Source organism: Pogona vitticeps, chromosome 1 (assembly GCF_051106095.1).
Source record: "Pogona vitticeps strain Pit_001003342236 chromosome 1, PviZW2.1, whole genome shotgun sequence".
NCBI classification, from domain to species: domain Eukaryota; kingdom Metazoa; phylum Chordata; class Lepidosauria; order Squamata; family Agamidae; genus Pogona; species Pogona vitticeps.
Window position 1 is genome coordinate 332,859,671 of NC_135783.1, and position 17,344 is coordinate 332,877,014.

At 41.1% G+C, this 17,344-nt stretch overlaps 1 protein-coding gene across 1 annotated transcript; it reads right to left on the bottom strand.

Annotated features, from left to right (window-relative positions):
- Positions 1–1,539: 1,539 nt before the first annotated feature.
- Positions 1,540–15,719, bottom strand: LOC110090680 (alpha-1-antiproteinase 2). The gene is made up of 5 exons (XM_020814415.3): positions 15,630–15,719; positions 8,585–9,208; positions 6,186–6,453; positions 3,374–3,521; positions 1,540–1,799 (listed from the first exon to the last, which is right to left on the bottom strand). Exons 2-5 carry the CDS (start codon positions 9,189–9,191, stop codon positions 1,608–1,610), a joined length of 1,215 nt encoding a protein of 404 aa, XP_020670074.3. The 5' UTR covers positions 9,192–9,208; positions 15,630–15,719; the 3' UTR covers positions 1,540–1,607.
- Between the last annotated feature and the right edge of the window lie 1,625 nt (positions 15,720–17,344).

Sequence of the window (17,344 nt, forward strand, 5' to 3'; positions counted from 1 at the left end):
TTGAAAAAGTGCCATGCTTGCAAATTGGAGTATTATTTAAGAGCTGCCTCCCTGGAGACAGTCTTTACCACTTTTCTTAGAACCAGCAAAGAGATATATGAAATATTTATGTCTGTCATGTTTGGACCATGGATAGATTGTACGAAGATGAAATCTACTGTTCGTTAGGCATCCTTCAGTCTCAAGAGACTATGGTGACGTGCTCTGTATAGAGGACTTGGAACAGCGTCTAGTGTGGCTGAGAAGGTCAATTTGAGAGTGACAATCCCTTCCACACTGAAGACAAATGCAATTTGTCCCCTGTCCAGCTCCCTGATTTTGCTGCTTCTGGGACTGCCTCTTTGCCTCGGTCTGCTGAACAAGTGCCTCTTCAAATTGGGAGAGGCCGTGATGCACCGCCTGCCTCCAGGCTGAATGCTCCAATGTCAGGGTTTCCCATCTGTTGAGGTCCATTCCTAAGACCTTTGGAACTGTGACAGAAGGTGTCTATCTCTGGACTAGATGAGATGGAAAGCTCTTTAATCTCTCTAGATTGAGAGAAAAAAACCTACTGTAGCCATGACACAAATGTAACGTTGTACATAGCACATGTACATTAAGCCATGTTCCTCCTTTGATTAGCTTGTCTGCATTATCTCACCATTCTGATCACAGTGGATTCCCTGGGAGAAAGACTGTTCATCACAGATAGAGTGTGTGAGAGTTTGCTTCAGTTGTTTGCTTTTGTTGTCCCTGCTTCCTGTCAAATTCCAGTAAATTCCAGAAATTTAGGGGGACTGGTCTATAACATCTTTAATGGTGTGTTTGGCCCTCTGGATGAGATGAGAAATATACTAGTGCTTAAGCATGGGTTATCCCAAGAGATCGTGTCAGGCTACATTGTGGAGGCTCACTTGTTATCTTTTGCTTGAACTATTATATGCCATCCATTTAAATTACTATTTTCAAAAAACTTTGTATCACAAATGTGGCTGTTCGAACTGTATCGCAGAATTAGTGCAGGTGATACAGAATACTCAGGGAGGTGTAGTGGACTACAATTTAGAAGACCTGCATTCAAATCTCTGCTCATCCATGGAGACACATGGAGGGAGGTGCCACTGGCAAAATCACTGCTTTATCATAAAAGCGTTAATAAAGTCACTATAAGTCAGTTCTGAATTGACAGTGCATGGCTCATAAATAGCACGTGGTAGTTTTGGGCGCTTTGGCATGAACTGATGAAGAACTGTTGATCCAAATCCATAGGGTGATCCCAGCCAGAACAGACCCATTGAATTACTTGTAGAATCACTTGCTGAAGGGTGAGTGTAGGCTTACAAAAATCCAGTTATTTCAGTGGGTGTAGTCTAGCTGGGACTACCAACAGAATTTATGTCATTATCTAAAAATGTGATGCTTTTGCAGGGGTTGTAATATTTGATGTGACCTTGCTGTAGGACACTACCAGGGCATCTAGATAAAACTGCCTGCAGCGTCCCCCACCCTGCACCCCTACATTCCTTTAGATCCAAGAAAAAAACGACACGTCACGTTACGTTTTGGTTACAAGGTGAGTTTTTAATTCAGGAGCTGCATCAAGAATTTGCTGTACAGTACTTGGTTGCTCATTGCTCAGTTGGGTCTACTATTTTGCCAATGAAGAGGGTACTGTTGGTGACTGTGTTGTAAAGCAGTACCATAAAAGGGTGGTTGAATTCCAAGGTGGGAGGTAATGACATAGGCATGGCTTCTACAGCAGTGGCTGCCGCTGCCTCAGTCCCTTTTTCATCAACTGTCAGCACAGCTTTATGGTTAACCTGAGAAGAAACAAAGAAACATACAAAATGATCAGTGTTTAGTGAGGGTGAGGTCTGAAAGCTTCACCAGAGGAGGCATCGATTCTACATCTAGAAACAGCACACACTCTTAAGGGGAAAATGCTACTTATTTACTTCAGCATGAGATTGCCTTGGTTCAAGCTGAGTATATTACAGTGGTGCCCCGCATAGCGATGTTAATCCGTTCCGGATTAATCGTCGCTATGCAAAAACATCGCTAAACAGATCGAAAAACCCCATAGGAACGCATTAAACTTAGTTTAATGCGTTCCTATGGGGCCCAAACTCACCGTTCAGCGAAGTTCCTCCATAGTGCCGCCATTTTGTGCCCTTGGTAAGTGAGGGCAGGGCGCGAAAACACTTGCGGTGGCCATTTTGGGCACTCAGCGGCCATTTTGGAACCGCCGATCAGCTGTTCTGTAAACATCGCAATGCGAAGATTGGTAAGCGAAATGCTTACTGATCATCGCAATGTGAGTTTTTGCCTATCTAAATGTCGCAATGCGATCGCTTTTGCGATCGCAAAAGCGACATCGCTATGCGGATTCGTCATTAAACGGTGCGCTCATTAAGGGAGGCACCACTGTAGCTTGGTTCTCAATTGATCCATTGTAAGGTAGCGTGGCTTTGTTTGAATGTTTGATGCCTCAGGCAGGTAACACTGGCCAAAATCCTGTTGCTCACCATACTAAACTAGTGAGTCAACTCCACTGTAAGTTCCATTGATTTAAATGGGCCTACTCTTACCAAGACTAAACAACAACAACGCTTACCATGGCTTACAGAGGCATTAACTCACCAAGTCCCCATTGATTCAATGCGTCAAATCCAGTGAGATTCACTACACTAAGCAACTGGATTTTAGCCATTGGAAGCTATGCATGCCTAGAAATATAACCCTGTAAGAGAAAGAAAGCTGCATTTGCTTTAACATGTGATCTCAACCTCATGTGGGAAGAAGGACCTGCTGAATTTTTAAAACAAGATCATTGTCCTTGTCATTGTTTAGTCTGTTCAGCCAACCTGTGTGATTTTTTTAAACCAATGATTCATTTTGTTATTAAAACATCAGAGACACCCACCCACAGTGATGTAGTGGTAAATTTTGGGATGCAGGCACTGATTATAAGAAACCCCATATTTATGGGCCCACATAGAACTGAATAACACAGACAACTGTATTGCTCTATAGCAGCAAACTGGTTTCAGCAGTTTTCATCTCCATCAAGGGCAGGTCTTTTGGAAAGCTAATGGTTCTTAATTGCCCACTGAAGATATAGATAGCTCATAATAATCTACTGTTACTAGAAAAATCCTCAGCTCATAAGGATTGCAGCTCACCCTGTCACATCTCCTAACACAGGCCTACAAAGACTGAGTTTCTCTCGTACTTTTTTCCCTTGGTAAAAAAGAAGGATGAGAAACATGGAAACTAAACAGAAGGATACAGAGCACAATCACTTCAGTGAGCCTGATTGCCTATCTACAAGAACAACAAGATCCTGGCTAAGATGAAGTGATATGAATAAAAGGAATTATGATTTTAGACTTACTTTTGTTACTTTCAGAGGTTGCCCGGTGAATCCAGTCAGGTCAGCGTGGTCAGAGAAAACATCTCTAATACCCAGTTTGATGAGGGGCTCCTTTAGATCATAGCTGGTAGAAATATTAAACTTTGGAATGTACACGTTGGCTGTGTGACTTCAAAAACAGAGAGAGAGAAGACGGAACCTCGATTATCAATCACCTCATTGACTCTGGATGAATGTGAGCAAACTATATACTATCTTCATATGGATTTATTGTGCTAGCTACATTGCCTTGACTGCTGCAATAACAGCTTCTCTAGGGCTGCCCTTGATAAGACTTCGGATGCTTCAGCTGTTGTTAAATGTTTTATCCTGCCTTCTGATAGATGACAATGATCAGGAGCATGTAATTGCAGTGTGCCAATGTCTGTGCCAAGCTCCTTGTGGCCTTCTGGATTCCATTGAAAGAACTGGTTTCCTCCCTTTTATCCTTCTACTGATAGCTAAAGATTAACAATCATAATTAAGTCCCTGAATGCACTTTTTAAAATTAAGATACTTTTTAATGTTTACTTTCTTTTAATTGCTAGTTTGTATTTTAATCAGTGTATCGTTTAATTGTTTTGCAATGTTTAACTTGTTATGTTTTAAAGTATTCTTGTTAATATTGCGAGCCACCTAGGTCCCCTTATTGGGAGAAAGGCAACCTATAAATGAAACAAATAAATAAACTCATGGGATGCACAGAGCATCATCATCATCATCATCATCATCATCATCATCATCATCATCATCATCATCATCATCATCATCATCATCGTCATCATCATCATCATCATCATCATCATCATCATCATCATCATCATCATAGACCCTGTTTTCAAAAGGCAGACTTCTTCCATCTTGGTGAAATTGGGCCAATTCAGATACTGTACTCTTATTCTCATTAGAAGACATACCTGGATGAGTACAGTGTACCCAAAGTGTGAATATGTGTGTGTGTGTGTGTGTGTGTGTGTGTGTGTGTGTGTGTGTGTGTGTGTGTGTACATATACATACATATATACATATACACACACACACACACATATAAATACATATACAGTATATATACATACACATACATACATATACATACATACATACATACACACACACACACACACACACATATACATATATATATATATATATATATATACACACACACACACACACACACACATATACACACACATATATAATTTTAATTGATTTTAATGGATGCTATAAAGGTAAAGGTAAAGGTTCGCCTTGACAATTTTTGTCCAGTTGTGTTCGACTCTAGGCGGCGGTGCTCATCCCCGTTTCCAAGCCATAGAGCCAGCGTTTTGTCCAAAGACAATCTCCCGTGGTCACATGGCCAGTGCGACTCAGACACGGAACGCTGTTACCTTCCCACCGAAGTGGTCCCTATTTATCTACTTGCATTTGCATGCTTTCGAACCGCTAGGTTGGCGGGAAATTGATGCTATATATTTAATTAAATATATAGCATCAATATATATCATATAACATCAATTATAAAATGCACCTAAGACTGTAATACTTAACATAGTTACAAGGAAGTAAGCCCTAGCACACTGGCTCTTACTTCTGAGAGAAAAAGGCCAATGTGTTACCGTTCATACAACAAGTAATTCAGCAAATGCCTTTTTTAAAAATAAAAACCAAATGCAAAGTGTGCAAATGAACTGAAGATTGGAAAGCTTCAAAGCCTTCAGAGGAATCCTGCAATTGTTGTTTGCATTTTGCATATATTATATATGCATTTTTAAAGTTAAGATAGTATATATAGGAAAGGGAAGAATGGAATAGGCATTTGGGTGGATGTTCAGAAGTGGCTGGTGGCCGAAGGGTTCCTGGTGCCCAGATGTCCTCTCCTACTTTGGGTACACTGTACTCACCCAGGTATGTCTCACTGCAAACCCCAGCACCTTGAAAACCTACTGTGCTCGGCATAGGAGACTACTAGACCTGCTTGACATCAAGCCTCCCATGGGGAGAAGTGGGTCTACAATGAAGGCCCCTAGCCTGCCCTCAGCTGCACCAACTCTAACCTAGCTATGGTGCTGGAGAAGAGAGTGCCAATCCAAAAGACTGAGGCAGCTTGAGAGGGATCTCTGAGCAAAGGTATAGCAAGAGACGGAAGACAGATGCTAAAGGAGTGGGCATAAAGAGAACCACCTAGAAGATGGAGATTGAGTGGGCAGGGGGTGAGTCTCAACTGCCCTGCTGTACAAGGCTTGGACCTAAGGAACAGTGGGAGTTGGAAACGGGAGAAGCCAGGGATGACAACTGATCTGCTGTACACAGATCTGGAATAAAGTTCAGTTTGTTGCACCAGCCATTCTTCTGAATGGAGATGACCAGCTTCATGGGGCCCTTGTTCATCCCCTTGCTGGGGTGAGGGAGGAGTCAAAATGGGAAGTGCCCACCTACCAACTTCCAGTTTTGATTTTTTTTTCAGGTCAGTTTTTTAAAATGGGAAGTGGAAAAAATTCCCCCCCCAAATCTATTCTGTTTGAAAACCACTATTCCTCAAAGTGTCCATAAAACATATTATTAATAAAATATTTTGACATGGGGGGGGTACGTGGGGGCTCCACAGGGGACTGGAAGCTGCAAACGTGGGCAGGGGAGGGCACCTGCTGGATGTGATTTCCCCACCTCTGTCTGAGCAAATCTGATGGCATGCTAAGTGAGTTGTTCGGGGAGGCTGAGACAAGGCAGACTGCTTGATTACGCCCCTTTTCAACCACCGCTCACAACATATAGAAGCAGAAGCACAGATTACCGGGAAACATGGACTGCCCATTTGTTCAAAACACATGTTGACAGCGATTGTTCCAGTTCCTTCTCTTTTCCGCGTTCGGGTAGAACAAAAAATGCAGTGGCCGTCCCGTTGTAGTCAAGTTGCAGCACGGTGCAAGACAGCTCAGGGTCAAAATAGTAGTAAAACCAACCCATCCTATGCATCATTGGGACCTTGACTGTTTTTTCCTGATCCACAAAGAAGTCCCTTTCTGTCGTCTGCTGTGGATCAAAAGGTTTCTTCCAGTTGCCTAAGGAAAAAATGCAGGAGAAAAGCCACACTGTCAAAATCAGGAAGAATTATACTGCCTCTTCAACCATTAAAGGGAAATGAGAGATGGGGCATCAACTGATATTTCTCAAAGCAACCTGTGTTCTAGGACTTTTGAATTACATTGATAATTTTTGAGTATCAGAATTAGAGCTTCTGTATGCACAAAAGCAGCATCCTACTGCAATGCTTGTAATAACAATAAGAAGCATTGTTCTATTTTTTCCCTACTGGTACTAGTAAGGGACTTTGCTTATGTTGTTTGTCAATGTGCTTAAAAGACGACACAACTTTTAGTCAAAACAATCTTCCAGCTGTAGCTGAGCTTTTCAAAATAGATTGTTCAGAGATTGAAAGAGATTTCTGGCAAGCCACTTGTAAAAAAGGAATCAGCTGATTAAATGAAGCAATCACTTTTTCGGTGCTTTTCTCAAACTGGATATTTTACCTTTAACACCCTCCCTGCCAAAGGATGCTATTCTTTCTCCACCCTCAAATGTGGGTGCAACCCTCCTTAGGGGCTCACTCATAGACACTGAGGGGGCAATCCTACAGATATTTGTCCAATCCCCTTCTGAAGCCCCCCTTGCCATGCCCCTGCCAGAGAACCTCTTTCCAGAGGTGCTTTTCTGGAGCTCCAGCGACAGACAAGACTTTCAAAACCAACAGACTATCAGAGGCCCAGAATGAACATGGACTATTAGGGGAGATGGCTGATGGCCTACCCTTTGATGTGAAGAGAGAAGCTCAGATTCAGGGTCTCGGCAACCCCCAATCCCTCAGAACATCAGCATCTGAAGAGGTACACTCGAGACCTCAGGCTCTAGACCAGCCATTCTCAACCTTTTTCAAACCATGGCCATAAACACAATATAAAAGAAATACAGTCATGCCCCACTTTACGATTGCCCTGCATTACGATGAAACCGCATTACGACACCATTTTTGCGATTGCTTTTGCGATCGCAAAATGATGATCTGAATGGGCTTGTATTGCTTTGCGATGATCCCTGCTTCGGGAACTGATTCTTCACAAAACGACGATTTTCGGACAGCTGATCGGCGGTTTCAAAATGGCTGCTGGGTACATAAAATGGCTCCCCGCTGTTTTCTGGGATGGATTCCTCACTGCACAGGCACCGAAAATGGCTGCCCTATGGAGGATCTTCGCTGGATGGTGAGTTTCCAGGCCATTGGAATGCATTGAAGGGATTTGAATGAGTTTCAATGGGCTTTTTATTTTCGCATTATGACGTTTTCGTTCTACAGCGATTTCGCTGGAACAAATTAACGTCGTAATGCGAGGCACCACTGTATAGGCTGAATCAGGATTATTTAAGTCACATAACAAGCCTTTATAAGGTGGTGTATGAAGAACTGTTTCCAGTCTGTGGCCCCCTTCAAATGTGTCAGGCTCCCCAGACAGCCAAAGGGTGCTCCATTGGGAAGGGCCGCTATACAGAAGCTCTTGGCTTTCAGATGTTTTCTTTCATGGGCCTCTGAGGAGTTGTAGCTGAATATAGGATGGGTTCAGCTTAAAAGCCTCAGTTCCAAACTAGCAAAGTAGCCGGAGAAATTTATCTAGCTGTTTCTTGGGCACTTGTTTGGTTCTTTTCCACTTCTTTTGGCCACATCTGGTGCCCCATCCCTGCCTGCTTCTTTTTCTGAAACTCATCTCTGAAGCTTTTCGAGACTTGAACCCTTGGCCGGCTTTGAGTGTGCCTGTTTCCTGACCCCTCCCTGTTTGTTTGCCTTGCCTCTAAATTCTTTGTGGGCTTTTTGATCTGCCTTTCACAATAGCCGTTGCCTGAAAACCCTGGTCAGCTGCTCTCTGCAAGGACTTTTGGTTTTCTCTTGGGATGTTAGGTAATTGTCCTAGCCCCTTTGCAGAACAAAGCACCATCCAAATTTGGTGTCTTTCTTTGCATCTTGTGAGAAAGAATCTCACCATTTAACTATGCAATGTCCAAAGAGGTGGCTCTTTCTACCTCTTCTGTAATCTTCCATTATCCACCTTCTGTGCATGCCCTACAGTTCTAGTATTAAGAGTAGCATAAGAGTTGCATATCTATTTGACTAGAAGAAGTATCTATTGAACTCTCGTTGTTTACCTTTAAAGAACATGTAATTAACCAACACCAGGTCAGTATCTTTATCAAGGCTCTTGACCAAATTCACAATTTTCCCATGGGTTTTCTTTTCTACGTAATCATTGATCTGTTTCTCAGCCTCCGCTGGTTCCTGGAATTTTGTCGGTAAAATCTCTGCATCATAGAAGCCATGGATGTCATCCAAAAATTTCTGCAGTGGCTTTTTGTCCTCTTTCAGAAACAAGGCCTGTCCGATGTCAAGCTGGATCTGACTGTCACGGCGAGTCAGCACGGAGAAGATGTCATGGAAACTCTGATGAATTTCCTTTTCCTGGATTGCGCTCAAGTTAAAGCTAAGGCCTTCTAGAATCTGAGTGTGGGTGGTTGATTTTGCCCCCAGTGACAGAAGTGAAAATATAGCTGAGATACTGAGGGGTGAGAAGAAAACATTCTTGCCAGGTGATGCTGCAGAAAGCTCTTTGTATAATGTAACTGCAAATTGAGCAGTGTAGGTATATATTTTAAGAGCATTTGCACTTGTGTTGTCATCATGACCCTCAAGGTGGTGGCCTTGGATGGTGGTACAAAGGCCAAGCAATATCAAGCACAGATAGACAGCAGAATTCATTCTTCCTGTCAGTAATTCTGTGAATTAAAAGAAAGAGAAGGATGTTTTACTTCCTACAAAATGCATTAGGAAAAAAAAAAAGCAGGCAGGGGGATGTGGCACCAAATCATCTTACTGCTATTCGAAGTCTTACAGACATCTTGAATCCTGATGGCCGACAAGGAAAAAGAAAAGACAGGAAGGGGAAAAGCATCCCATGATATACTGCCAGTCTTCAATCAAGAATACTATAACATGGGAATTACACAATAATTCAGTTTATACACTATAGATGTCAATATTCTTATCTGCACCCAGGGTTTGCACTCTGAAGACATAAAGGCAGATTATGCAGTCCTGTCCATCAGATAGTTATTCAAACAGGGCATGGTACATCTAGCTACATGGGCACAGATGCTAATATGGAGCATCTCAACTACAGTGACTATGCTTCATATTTTTGTTTAACCATCATTGAGCCTGGGCAAGCCTTGGTTCTCCATTTGTATTTCAGAACAATATGGAACAGCTCCTCCTAAAATATTGCATTTAAATATGCATGGATTATTGGTATGTTATGTTATGGCCTTAAAGGTATGAATTCAAGATTGAACTGTGCATTAAACAAGATACAATGATTTGCAAAACATGTATTATACTATTTAGGGCTGCCTTACCTTTGAGCTTGGCAGGAGGTAAAGATCAGCACTGAAGCTGCAATCAGTTCAACAGTTGACTTGAAGTAACAGTTACCACTGTAGGCCATTTCCCTTTGGGTTCTTGTGGCAGTCATTTCGCAACTTTATATGGAATTTGTTGATGTTTCTACAGCTAAGTATGAACCCCTCAACTTGCCTTGTTGGCTGTGATTCACCTACATCTACACTTATGCAGAAGTGAATCTGGGAAGCAATTGGGAAGGGTGATGCAGAACCAAATATATTCTTCACAGGAGAAGGGCCATACAAAGAATAAGAACTGCAGGAAAATAATGGGAAAACCTTTGAGGCACCTTTACAGTAAAAGGTGATTTCTCCTCATAACAAGCCTAGAACACAGATCCAAATTCTCTGAATAGGTTGGGGAAGTCAGTCAGGCAAGAGTTGATTGGCTGACTGGAAACCACAAAGAGTTGCAACATGCTATATATATATGCTATATATATATATAATGTTATATATATACTATGCTATATATATAAAGGGTTTTTAGTCACAGCACACTGACTTTATGCAAATTTCTGCTTTTCTTCCTTTAAAGGATAATTTATTAATTTATTCTCTTATTAAGTATGATGGTCAAAATCAAATTGTTCAAAATGTGATTCAGTTTTGCTCAACTGACCAGTTGGGCTCTAAAGTAACTGTGTGGTAACGTTTTTTTCAGACAGCCGGATCTTGTTAAATTCATCACAGTTTGTCGAGGTTCTTGAAAACCAAACAAAACTCAGACAGACGATCAGACTTCAACTTTGTTCCCCAGGGTGAAAGCACAAATATTTGTTACAGGAAGCAAATATTTGAAATTGAGCAAAACTTTGAAAAGCATCATTCAGGGCATTACTCCCAGAAAAAACATTGATGCCTTTGGATAATCAGTGGGGTACACACAGTCTGGGTGAATTAAAGTGATGGTGCAAGTCATTATAAAAGGTTAGGAAAAGGAAAAAGCAAATTTGTGTCTGCCAATAAATTGCAGAACCATCATTTAGTCAGGCCCCTGATATGAATTGGGACTATATAGAGTCTGAAATGCTCCAAATATTTGTTATTGTCAAGGCTGTACATTTTTTAAAAAATGGCTTTGACTTTTTATCACAACACTCACAAAAGCATTATGGACTTTAATTGCAAATTTTGTGATAAAAAGTCAAAGCCACATTTTTACTACATTTAGGGGGGAAATATATTTAGGGCAAAATGATGTGAAATGTTGTTTTGCTCTTTACTATAGTTTTTAAGTAGTAGATACTGCACTTTCTACGCTTCTTAAATCAGACATTTTTTGAGAGAGTGTCAGAATAGAATGGTAAGTTCATAGGAAGCTAGATGTTCTAAGTGGGTTAGAAAATACTGTTTGCAAGGAATTTAACCACTGGCATCTTTAAGTCTCCCTTAACTGAGCTGTGTCCACAGGTAGTTTATTCTTTTCAACAAGCAGTAAGTAGCCTGCATCCTTATTAGAACAGTATTTCTGCCAGATTACAAATCTCCACCCAAAATGTGGATTTCCCAACATGTTCTGGCCAAACTAGATGTGACCAGAGCTGGCCTGCTTTGTTGAACATGGCGCTTCCTGCATGATATGTAAAATTGTTGGAAGCAGAGCAATGTGAAGCAGAAAATGTGTATCTGTATCTGTGCATTTGTGGAGGGGGGGGCTGTTAGATCATCTTCTTCCTTTCTTTATACTGTCCCCAAGTTACTTTCCTTCAGGCTGTGCTCATTTTCAATAGCAGAGAGAGGTTGAAGGGGGGAATTATTATGGGAGCAAAGGGTTTGTAAGTATTTCTTTTGCGTTTTAAACCTGCCACCCATGACTGTGCACACAACTGGGACCGCTCTTCATGTTTAAAGCAGAGTTTTCATTCAAAATTTGGCCTAGGGATCTCACATTCTCATGCTGAGCAAGAAACTGAGGGAAAAGCTGCCAAGAGATCTTGTCAGATTTCTCATGTTTCAGGGTTATCCCCCCCCTCGCGAAATACTGATTTGCATAGACTCATTATTATTTCTGTGCAAAATGATATCTTTCCTGTGTAAGATTCCCTGGAAAGGGCTTTGAACTGCACAGATTTTGGCAGTTTCAGGTGCAAATGAACAGACGAATCTGGGGAGAGAGGGAGGGAAAAATGAGACCTGGACCTATGAAGAGTTAGAGAAATCTAGTTACTGCCAGGGGAGTCTCATTGAGAATTCTCAGCATGGTGGAACCAGGGAAATTACTCGGAATTAGAAGGATTTCTTAAAAGTCTTCGTTACATCCCTAGTTTGGCCTCCTAGAAAGTGTTTGAAAGTTGTTTGATGCATGTGGCTTCTATGCATGCCTCTCAGTCAAATAGCTGCAAGCAAACATCATAGAGGAGACTGAGAAGATGCTAATGCTGTTTACCTTTCAAATTGAAAAGAACAGTGTGTCAGTGTATGTATGGGTGTATGAAAGGGAGATGTGAGAATACAGTGAGTAAGTTTAGATGTGTGCAAGCATCCTGAAATAAATATGTGTATGAGGTAGAGTGCTGGTGATGGGGTGTATGTGTCAGACAGAGAGAAGGGGGAGAAGAGAGTGGGTGAAGTTTAAATAGTGAGGCACGTTTAAAACACGCTACATATAATGAGACAGTGGAAATGTTTTTTTCCCCCCATACTACAACTCCTACAATCTGCAGCAGTGGGATTTTGGGCATTGTAGTTTGAAAGAAATAACACGTTCAAGCTCTGTAAATAACGTTAAAAAGGGACGAACAAAAGGATTTCAAATATTCTAAAAGTAGGGTGAATAAAAATCAAATTGGTAAAAATCAAATTGATTCAAATCACAATTTAAATTCTGAACTTTGATTTTATAAAAATTTTTTAAAATCATCCACCCTATTTAAAAGTCTGTCAGGACTTATTCCAGGCTTCTTGATTAAGAGAATATGGTTTAACCTCATAACCTTAAAGGCAGATACTTTGTTCTGAGTAGAACAGCAACTCCGCTAAGCACGGTCTAAGAAAAATGGGGGTTCAAATGAAGGCTAATGTCGACAAGGAACAGGAGGCTTCTAAACTTAGGGCAACTTTAAATGTCACCACTACAGTCTTACAAGGGGAAGAGAGGACAACATACAGCCTCTGGGCCACCTGCACAACCTCAAGCTGTTGCCTCTCAATGATTTTTGCCCCATCAAAAGTGGCAATGGGTACATGCTCTCATAGGTTTGGGATGGCTCTCCTACTCATTGAAGAACTGAGTCATACACTGAGGGGTCTTCTTTGAAGGATCATGTATGGGAAATCTCTGTGTAGGAACCTGAGTGTGAACAGTTAAATGGATACGGACTATCACACCACTGATGACATTTCGGTGCCAGGTCAAAACCTTCCTGTTCCAGAAGGTTATTAATTAAAATAATATAAACTGTGGGTCCTGATGGCAATTTTTAGAGCATTGTATTTGTAATAGTATTTTAATTGTTTTATCTTTTCATCTTTTTATTGTATTCAAATTGTTGTAAGCCGCCCAGAGACCTTTTGGTAGTCTGGGCGGCATATAAGTTAAATAAATAAAAAAATACTGTAATCCACATTTCTTAAAAATTATTACATTTGTATCCTGCCTTTCCAATGTTCAAGGGAGCTGGCAGCACAAAAATGTGATAAAATTTTGTTTAGTTTTATTTTTTTTTAAAAAAACTAAGAAAGTGTGGTGTCTTGGATAGAGTACGGAACTAAGACTCAGGAGAGCTGGGTTCTAATTTTAATTTGGCTGTGGAAACGCACTGTCAGTGGCAATGGTAAACTGCTTCTCAAACATCTCACATACTTCAAAAAGTCTACTAGGATTGCCATCATTCAGAAGCCACTTGATGCCACCTAGCAGCAGTTGTAAAATGCTAAAATGCAAGTATAACGAAGTGCCATCCAACAGCACTTGAACACGAAGTAAAAAATGGTTTGCAGCCAGAGCCATGTGGAACAGAACTCTGTGATCCAGACCTCCCAATGGGATGAGGTGTGGGAGGCAATTTTTGACAAATCGTCTTCTGCCATGCAGTCTTTATGCCCTGGAGGGCAGCTCTAGATTCAGCCCCCCCGCATAGAAGTACATCCATTCACCCATGGCTGTTGGCAATGTTTTCAAAGAAACCTGTGATTCAGTTCTAACACGGGAGACAGTGTAGGGGGCTATGTCAATCCTGCTTTCTTTTCAAAAGGTTGATTCTTACTCATAATTTATGAATTATTAGGTCTACATTATCAGTATATTGCAGAGTTCTGGAAATGCACATTTCTCTTTTCTTTCTCCCCCCTTTATTTATTTATTTATTTATTTATTTATTTATTTATTTATTTATTTATTTATTTATTTATTTATTTATTTGATTTTTACCCCGCCCCTCTAGACAATGTCTACTCGGGGCGGCTTACATAGATAAAAAAGGGCAATATGACATATATAAAATCATGAAAAAAATTACAATTATAACAATTAATTCGAAGAAAACATTACCAAGATGACATGACTTAAAAAGAAAGAGAAATAAGAATCACTTAATTCACTGGAGGGAAGGCCTACTTGAATAGCCAAGTTTTTAGCTGGCTTTTGAAAATACCCAGTGAGAGTGCCAGCCTAATTTTGGTTGGAAGAGTGTTACACAGCCGAGGGGCCACTGCCGAGAAGGCCCGGTTTCTTGTTTTTTTCCTTCCGGGCCTCCCTCGGCATCAGGCCCCTCAGTTGTCCCTGCTGGCTATGTCAGTTGATTCGGGTAGATCTAGTGGAAGAAGACGATCTGCCAAATATTGAGATCCCTTTCTGCCAGATATGTTAATTTTTTTTGTTCACACAGGATTACAAATACATAATTTTTAAATGTGACAGGCTCTGTTTTTTCTTGTTTACATCCATACCACTCCACATTACAGAGAGATCATTCCTCAGATAAGGAATTCATTAAGTGCCAGTGGCATGTAATTCTCACAGCAGAAGATTTTTTTCACATCCTGTAATTTGGAAGTTATCTTCCTTCATTTTGTGATTGGGTTGCACACAGATCAGAACACTTTCCTTCTTTGAATGTCTGATTTCTCTGACAAGAAATACTATATGTGTTCCTTAAATACTAAATGACTCAATTTCTAATTATGAGTTATCTATAATAGATAGTATGGTTCAACCTTTTGGGTCCTCATCATGGAGTATAAAACTCTGAAAGGCTTCTTCTTTTAATGTTTCACCAACATCCTGAACTAGTGGGCTGGGACGAGTACTGTAGTTATATACTTTTGCAGAGCAGAATGATGATACCTTTTGTTTCAAGGTATCAGCACAGGTGGCTCATATGACTTGAGCGCTCCTGGAATTGGAGGGAGTCTCCTCATAAGTTTGGTATGCTCTCCAGACTAAATCTGGTTTCAAGATCAAGAACACAAAGGGACAGTGAGATCTTGAAGTCGCCAACCATATACCTGGACTTGGCAGACCCAGAATTCAGAAAAGCTACTTATTTGGGCTGCATTTCCCAGAATCTTGCAGGACATGGGGACTGTTTCAATAAATCTATGCAGATTTCTGCAGAAGAATATACAGTGCAAGCATTACTATTATTATGCTAATACTGGGGAAAGTCACTTAAAAGTCAGTTGGATCAGTGCCAGACAAGCTGTCATATGAAAATGAAGCAGTATGATGAAAGAAAGTGCATACAAGTTTTTCTAAAGTTGAAAGGAAAGAAAAAAAGAAACCATGAATACTTACAATATTCAGAGAAACTTGCTGCTTTCAGGTAGACCTCAGAATCTTCATGTGCTTTATATATATCAAAACGAACTCTCTGTGTGTGGCCTGCCAAGTTAAACATTAACTAGGAGTGTTCAAAGGCATTTTAATATGTTGCCCAAAGGAATGTGCAAATGAAAGTATCTTTTGCAGTATAAGCATTTTTTTAAAAAAAAGAGGGATCAGTTTTATGTCCTTGGGTACAGAAAAAGATTGCACAAATTATTACTTTTGTAATTTTCTTCTAGGAGGTAACATCTTCCCCAAACAGCTAATGCATCAGCCAAATGAAAGACAAAGAAAAGAATATATTTGTACAACATTTACATAAAAGAATTTATATGTACATTATAAGATTCACAATTTTATCAGTAGGAAAGCGGCAAAGACTTGAAACAATTCCTGACACAGGTGGAAGAAGAAATTGCAAAAGCTGGACTGCAGTTGAATATTTTTTGTGAATCTTACCAACTCATGGGAATGTGCAATCTTTTTTGCCCATTTGCAGGCCTTTTGGGTATTGACAGGGGATCCCAGTGGCCTTTTGCTGGAGGGAGAAATGGAGGGTCCCACTTCCAGGCTCACTTTCCTCAGGATTCACCTGGATTTTAATTGTGGGACACCTAGGCTTCCTATAGAAAAGGTCACCACCCCACCGACAGTGGATGCTGCAGCAGAAAAAAAATGTGCCATGAAGGAGATGCAAAGGATCATAGGGCATCTTGATATTGCCTGCAGCGTGGTTTTGCCTGGGTGGCCATTCTGGGCCAGGCTAGCCAAATCCAGAGCAGATATAAAGGCAGCACATCATCGCCTATAGATTCTATCTAGCTGGTATGACGGAAGATGGGTATGGCTTCTTTTTTTAAGAAAAATGTAATGGGCTTTCATTCTGGCAGAATCAATTGCAGGCTAGCACTGCACCGCAAGTGCCTTACAATGCAGCAGGCAATACAGGCTTTGGGGTCTACTTCTGTAGCTGATGGGACGCAAGGCGCTAGCCTGACGGGGTGCCTTTGGTCTGAGTTCAGATGGTACCTGACACTTCTGGAATTTGTCCCCCCCCCCCCCCGCATTATGGTGGCAATGTCCATTTGGCAAGGAGAGTTAAGGGATTTGCAGATGCTCTTCTGATGTGATAACCAGGTGCTGGTTCACATAATAAATTGACAGGTGTCTCACTCTCCTAGTGTTTGAGATGCTGTTTTGTGCTCGTAGATGTTTTGTCTTTCAGGAAACATCACCTTTGTGGCTCACCATATACCAAGCACAAATGACAGCATTGCAGATGCCATGACTCTATTTCAGTTTTGTGCTCTGGGCTCTGATGCAGCACCACACCCAGACGCCTTTCCTGAGAACCTGTTGAGCTTTGGCAGCAAGTCATAATCCAGGGAGAGTTGCACACCATAATGCTATGCATGCGGAGATCATACAGGAAGGTACTTGCCCTAGGACTTAGGGGATGGGGGTGGCCAGCCTCAGAGGACCTTGCCTATGGATACCAGGCATTAAGAAGGATGATGATGAAAGATCATGGCCATCCATTATGGCAGCTATTGCTTTTTTAAAAATATGACCAGTAGAGACATAGCCCCTTGTGGTTCATTTTGGGCTTGTAAGGTTATTGAGGGTTGGGGGAGGATGGCACTACCAAGAAGGAATGGCCATAGACCTATTACATTCCAGTTGTT